Source organism: Gossypium arboreum, chromosome 12 (assembly GCF_025698485.1).
Source record: "Gossypium arboreum isolate Shixiya-1 chromosome 12, ASM2569848v2, whole genome shotgun sequence".
NCBI classification, from domain to species: Eukaryota; Viridiplantae; Streptophyta; class Magnoliopsida; order Malvales; family Malvaceae; genus Gossypium; species Gossypium arboreum.
Genome location: NC_069081.1, coordinates 23,450,772 through 23,458,166, shown reverse-complemented (window position 1 = coordinate 23,458,166; position 7,395 = coordinate 23,450,772). Strand labels below are relative to the sequence as shown.

Genomic DNA, 7,395 nt, shown 5'->3' with positions numbered 1-7,395 from the left:
TGTGGATCTAGTTATAATCATTTATCTTAATGATTTCCATGACACAGCTTCTTTTCCCAATGTAAAAACATATCCACTTATGCCTTTGGTATCTTGAATATCATATATCCAACTGGCATCGAGGAATCCTTCTAAAACAGTAGGATCTTTAGAATAACGCAATCCATAGTCCCGAGTATATCTAAGATATCTCAGTATCCTCACAATTGCTTTCTAGTGATTTTCCCATAAGTTGCTTATGAATCTGCTTAAACTGCTCACAATGAAAGTAATATCTGGTCTAGTACAGCTCATAAGGTACATTAGACTACCTATGACCTTTGCATATTCCACTTGGTCAAGGCTTTCCTTTTGTTTATAACCTTTTATAACCAATCTAGCATTGTACTTATCAATTGCTCTATCTACTTTCATTTTCGTTTGAAATCCACTTAGAATTTAATGGTTTAATTCCCGGAGGAAGATCTACTAATTCTCATGTATGATTTTGCATGATAGAGTCAATTTCACTTTTAATAACATCTTTCCATGAGGTGCTTTCGGATGACCGTATAACATCATTATACATTTGAGGTTCGACCTCTAGCATAAAGGTTAGGAAATCCAATCCAAAATATTTTTCCATCCTTACTTATTTACTCTTTTTTGGCTCTATCTTAGTTTCAACCTCGTCTTAAATGTAACATCCTAGAATAGGGCCTAGTTGGAAGAGTGGTTTTGGGACCACAAATATGACGTTAAAATATTTTTTTTATGATTATTATGATTCTAGGATATGAAAATAATCATGTGTTAAAGTTTCATGAAGGAATTCTAAGTATAAGGTGTCCAATTGGAATTAAGGACCAAATTGAATAAATTACAAAACTTGGGTTCTAGAAGCTATTTACATGAAATTGCTTTGAATTATAAATTAGAAGGTCTTAAATAGAAAATTGCGCAATTTCTAAGTTTTTGGATAAAAATAGACATGCATAGAAAAATTTGGAAGTTTTGTAAGGAATGACATTTTGGTCATTTGGTAATAAACTCAATAAAAAGGGAAAAAGAAAGTCAAAATCAGTCGTCTTCTTCCCCGTAACTGCTGAAATTCCTAGAGCTCCATAAGCTAGGGTTTTCAACATTTCAAGCTCAATAGTAAGTGCTCCCTAGCCCCGTTTTTAATGTTCTTTGTAATTTTGAGATCCTCGTAACATGCTCTATCCATTTCTACCCATATCTCAAGCTAGGGTTCATGTTTAGAAATTTACCCATGCATGAGATGCTTGTATTTTAATGATTTATGAAGGAATATGAGAGTTTAAAGGATGGTAAACAATTTTTACTAGGTAGGTTTTCATGGAAATGGCCTAAAGGACCATTTTGTAAAAAGTATAAAATATGTGGTAGAAATGTGAAATAAAGGAAAATATGGGCTGGTATGAGCTTAGGATACATTCGGTTAAGCATGGGTAGCCAAGGAATTTCATGCATTCCATTATACGATCCTAGGGACTAATTTGTAAAAAAAAAAAGTAAAATGTTGGGGGCAAAATGGTCATTTTTCCTGGGGGTAAAATTTAGGTCCGAAATGAATAGTATGAGGTATTCATCATTTATTTTTACTGATATAGATCTCGAGGAACCAATTCTAGAGGTCAATCGTGGAAAACGAAAGGTTTTGGAATAACTGAGATACGAAACTGAAACAATTACCAGGTAAGTTCGTGTAACTCAAAGTAAACTTTAAATATACTTGAAAATGCATATTCTTAAATGTATGTTAATTTAGATATTGATTGCATGACAATCCATGAAATGTGGTAGTGTAAAATGAAAAAGATGACAATTGTCCCGGTTGATTGAAAAAGGGAGATTCGATGGTAAATTCTTATTTACATGACATGAGATTTTGCATGTGTTGTAGAAAGGGATTTAGCCCGGACGGGTAGTCCGATGATCTCAGTATAGTAAAGATCAGCCTGGACGGGTGTTCCTTAAGCGATCGAACCTCCTGATGAATATATATGCACTGTGGATTTAGCCCGGATGGGTAACACGATTAAGGACTGAAATAAGCCTAGACTGGCATTTCAAATCTAAACATTTTGGAGTAATTGTCATTGTAAAGGATTTAGCCTAGAATGGTAACCTCGGCAATACTCCTTGAATTTATGTTACGAGGGATTTAACCGAGATTGGTAATTCCGCCGTAAGAGTGAGGTTCACGGGAGTGTATATTTAAAATGGTCACTAGCATGACTTGTCAGTAAATGGGATACCCATCGAGATTTCCAAGAAATTCAACTGGACTTAATAAGACACGAGAATGGCAATGTTTGAATTTATGAACTCACCAAGATTAATCCTATATTGCTTGAGAAGGAACAAACTTGATGATTGAGTGTATGTGATAGGGAATTTATACTATGCATGTTTGGCATGAATATCTTTTATGGTTGTATGCAAAATAACCGGTAAGTTTACCTTCTTGTTATCCGAACTTACTAAGCATGTTAATGCTTACCCCCTTTTTCTTTCCCTGTTTTATAGAGCTCGTGGACTCGTAAAGATTGAAAAACGATTGGAGTATTGTCAACACTATCAGGTTATCTTGTTTTGGTATATAGATACTTTTACTTTATTACAATTGCATGTATAGGTTTTTTTTGGTTATTTTGTTATATGTGTCATTCGTTAGCCAATGTAAGGGCTTGAATGATATACCTATTCATTTTGTATATGGCCATAAGACATGGCTCATTTTGATGTAGGTTGTAACCTACTAATTGTGCATGTTGGTGATTAAATGTTCATGAGATGGTTAAATGTGGTCTATCATGAATGGACATGTGGAATGTGGCCAAATCACTTGGAGATGGTTAGGTCATAATTGGAAATGAGTTATAAAATGAGCCAAGTCTAAATGTGTTTGATGATATGGTAATCCTTGATACAAAAAGGATAATTTAGCATGTACTAAACCGATGGGATGAGGTTAACGTGCAATGAGTTATGCCAAGGTTGCTTAAAAGTATAATTAGGCTATGTTAAATACCATTAAAATCTTTAAGTGTGTAAGGATGTTAGAGGGTGACCAAAAAATTAGGAAATAGCTCTAAAAAGGTCCGCACGGGTGGACACACAGGCATGTGTCTAGGTCATGTGTGACACATGGTTAGCCCCCATAGGCGTGCTGCCTGGCCATGTGTCTCCTGCAACTAAAATTTTAGGTTAGTTTGCATGGTAGTAAACACACGGGCAGAGACATGGCAGTGTGTGTCAACCGTGTGGAGGACACGGCCTAGCATACGGGCTTGTGCCTTGGCCGTGTGCCTCAAAATGAATGATTATGTTATAAACAGAATGTCTGGGTTTTTGGACACGGGTGACCACACGAGCGTATGCTTGGCCGTGTGAAAACCCCTGTAGGTTTGAAATGGAAAATAAATTCAATTAATTCCACATGGGTAAGGACACGGGCATGTCCCAAGCACACGGGTGTGTGCATTGCCTCGATACGGGCGTGTGAGGCTTAAACCTAGGAATTTTCCTAAGATCTTCTTAAGCTCTCGGTTTAGTCCCGGACCATTCTTAATGCATGTTTTGGGCCTCATAGGTACATAATAGAGACACTATGAATATGTTTGATTTGTTTTAATTTGGAACGAAATTTTATAGCCCATGATTTTTCAGAAATGTCATGTTTGTGTATGGTAATGCCCCGTACCTTGTCTCGGTCTCGAGTACGAGTAAGGGGTGTTACATTTAATGGTATCAGCACTACTGTTTAGTCAGTTTTAGGACTAACGTAGCGTGTATTAAGTGTAGCTATACATGCCATTATACAAGTTATGATAATGTGACATCTCCTAACCATTTTTAATTATATTTGAATATAGTAAATGTCTTTCAATCAAGCTCAAGATGAGTTCGAGGGAGCCGAGAGCTATGCTCCAGCGTTCGTTCAACGAGCTACTAGTAGTAGTAGTAGTAGTAGTAGATGGCCTATGTCTGAAGGTTGGTAAGAGGCAAGAGCTGTCTTCTTCAAGATGATGGGTGAATGGTTTGGGGATTACTTAAGAAACTGCCCCAATATACCTTGACCTCTTCCGCCCCCTACTCGACTTGAGGGATAAGTGCCACAAGGTATGGCACCCGTGAGAATTGGTAAAGCCCTAGTGGATAAACTTAGAAAATATAGGGCTGAAAAGTTTAGAGCTAAGGTTGATGGTGATGTTGAACGAGTCGAGTTATAGCTCGAGAAAATTATGCGGGTTTAGACGAGTTGTTATGTGCACCTGAGGAGTGTTTAAAGTGTGTGGTATCTCTTCTAAAAGATACTGCATATCACTGGTGGGAGACTGTATCTTTAGTGGTACCGAAGGAAGATATTACATGGGAGTTCTTCCAAGTTGAGTTTAAAAGGAAATACATCAGTCAAAGATTTTTAGACTCGAAACGAAAATAATTCCTGGAACTCAGGCAAGGAAATAAGACCGTGTCAGAATATGAGAGGGAATTCGTAAGGTTAAGTCAATGTACCACGAAGTGGGTCCAATCGGAGACGAAAATGTGTAAGCGTTTCGAGGAAGGCTTGAATGAGGAAATTAAGTTGTTGATCAGGATCCTTGAGATACGAGAATTTGTAGCACTGGCTGGTCGGTCAAGAAGGCTGAAGAACTAAACAATGAAAGAAAGAAAGAGAAGAGAGAGACTCGAATTTCGAACAAGAGATCTAGTGGCAGAACACACTCTTTTCCCACAAAGAAATTGAAGAGTCAACAAGAGCGCTCCACTGCATCGGTGGGATATTCGGGCAGAACAAGAAGCTTAAAGCATCACAACTTAAATTCTTCCTCCCCCAAGGTAACTAGTATGGGAAGTGTGGATGATCAAAAGCCGAGGAGTGAAAGCTGCAACAAATTTCATTTCGGTGAGTGTCGAAAAAGGAGTGGTGCATGCTACAGATATGGTTCTCTTGACCACTTCCTTAAAGACTGCCCAGAACGAGTTGATAAAGGGGTGGATCTAGCCCCAAATTCTAATGCTCCTAATTCTCGAGGTAGACCACCCCGACATCCTGGAATTGCAAGTGACAGTCGAAATGTTGCCAGGGACACAACTGTAAAACCAGAAACTCGGGCCCTGATAAGAACTTACGCGATACAAGCTAAAGAGAAAGCCTCTGCTCCTGATGTCATTACGGGTACATTCTCTCATCATGATGTACATGTTATTTCCTTGATTGACTAGGCTCGACCCATTTGTATATTTGTATGAAATTTGTGTCTAGTATGAATATGTTTGTAGAACCTAAGGAGTTTGTGATTAAGGTGTCGAACCCTCTAGGCAAGTCTGTCTTAGTAGATAAGGTTTATAAGAATTGTCCTTTGACGATCCAAGGTCATCGTTTTCTGGATAATCTTATGCTTTTTCCCTTCAATGAATTTTACGTAATACTTGGCAAGGATTGGTTGATCCTCTACGATGTGATAGTAAATTGTGGTAATAACTATATTGAATTGAAATGTTCAAATGGTGAAGTTCTCTAAGTTGATTCAAGCGAGTTGAATACACCACCAAATGTGATTTCTTCAATAAAGGCTCAAAGATATATAGGAGAAGGATATAAAACCTACCTTGCTTTCGTGTTGAATACTAAAGAATGTGAGTTGAAGTTGGAATCAGTATCGATAGTACGCGAATATCCGGATGTGTTTCCAGAAGAATTGCCCGGTTTACCTCCTGTCAGAGAGGTAGAATTTGGTATTGAACTAGCGTCGGGAACAACACCCATTTCTATTGCCATGTATAGGATGGCACCAACCGAGTTGAAAGAGTTAAAAGCACAGTTGCAAGAACTGACAGATAAAAGGTTCGCAAGACAAAGCTTTTCTCCGTGGGGTGCTCCCATATTATTTGTTAAGAAGAAATATGGTTCGATGAGACTATGTATAGATTACTTACAACTCAACAAGGTATCTATAAAGAACAAGTATCCGTTGCCAAGAATCGACGACTTGTTTGATCAATTGAGGGGAGCCACTATGTTTTCTAAGATAGATCTAAGATCCGGCTACTATCAGTTGCGAGTCAAAGAGTCAGATGTACCTAAGATTGCTTTCATAACAAGGTACGACCATTATGAATTTCTTGTGATGCCTTTTGGGTTGACAAATGCACTGGTTGTATTTATAGACTTGATGAATAGGATATTCCGGCCATACTTAGATAAGTTTTTTGTTGTGTTTATTGATGATATCCTGATTTATTCCAAAGATGAGACTGAGCATGCAGAACATCTGAGAACAGTTTTATAGATCTTACGGGACGAATAGTTGTATGCTAAATTTAGAAAGAGTGAGTTCTGGCTCTGAGAGGTTGGATTTCTCAGTCACATTATGTCAGGTGATGGCATCTGAGTTGATCAGAACAAGATATCTGCTATTGTTGAGTGGAAGCCACCAAAGAATGTAACTGAGGTTAGTAGTTTTTTGGGCTTAGACGGTTACTATCGACACTTCGTAAAAGGGTTTTTGATGATTGCGACTCCTTTGACGAGATTGCTGCAAAAAGATGTGTAGTTTAAGTGGTCAGATAAGTGTCAGCAAAGTTTTGAGAAATTAAAGACGTTGCTAACCGGAGCTCCAATTTTAGTGTAACTTGAGCGGGGGAAAGAGTTTGTGGTTTATAGTGATGCGTCCTTGAATGGATTGGGCTGTGTACTGATGCAAGAAGGTAAAGTGATAGCATATGCTTCGAGGCAACTAAAGCCGCACGAAAAAATTATCCAACACACGACTTGGAGCTAGCTGCCATTGTATTTGCCTTGAAGATTTGGAGACACAATTTGTATGGTGAAACTTTCTGTATATTCACAGATCATAAGAGTTTGAAGTATTTGTTGACTCAAAAGGAATTAAATCTAAGACAACGAAGATGGTTAGGATTGATTAAAGATTATGAGCTGATAATTGATTACCACCTGGGAAAGGCGAACGTAGTCCCTGATGCATTGAGTAGGAAGTCCTTGTTTGCATTGAGGCTATGAACACACATTTGGCGTTATTTGATGATGGTTCAATTTTGGCTGAGTCAAGAGCCAGACTGACAATTCTCCCAGAAGTTTGCGCAGCTCAGATCAATGATAGTGACTTATAAGCCAAGATAGCACAATGTGAGACGAGCGTTGAATCAGATTTCTGGGTTGATCCTAATAGTTGTTTGATATTTCAGGATAGGGTCTGTGTACCCAAAGATGATGAACTGGTTTAGAAAATTTTGTAAGAGGCACATGATAGCCGATTGTCTATTCATCCCAGAAGTACCAAGATGTATAATGATTTGAAGAAAATGTACTGGTGGAATGGTATGAAAAGAGATATCTCTGAATTCATGTCGAAATGCTTGATA

General features: G+C 38.0%; 1 protein-coding gene across 1 annotated transcript; it reads left to right on the top strand.

The window, feature by feature from the left end:
- Positions 1-4,857: 4,857 nt before the first annotated feature.
- LOC108477844 (uncharacterized) lies at positions 4,858-5,534 on the top strand. The gene is made up of 2 exons (XM_017780328.1): positions 4,858-5,188; positions 5,293-5,534. Exons 1-2 carry the CDS (start codon positions 4,858-4,860, stop codon positions 5,532-5,534), a joined length of 573 nt encoding a protein of 190 aa, XP_017635817.1.
- The last annotated feature ends 1,861 nt before the right edge of the window (positions 5,535-7,395 follow it).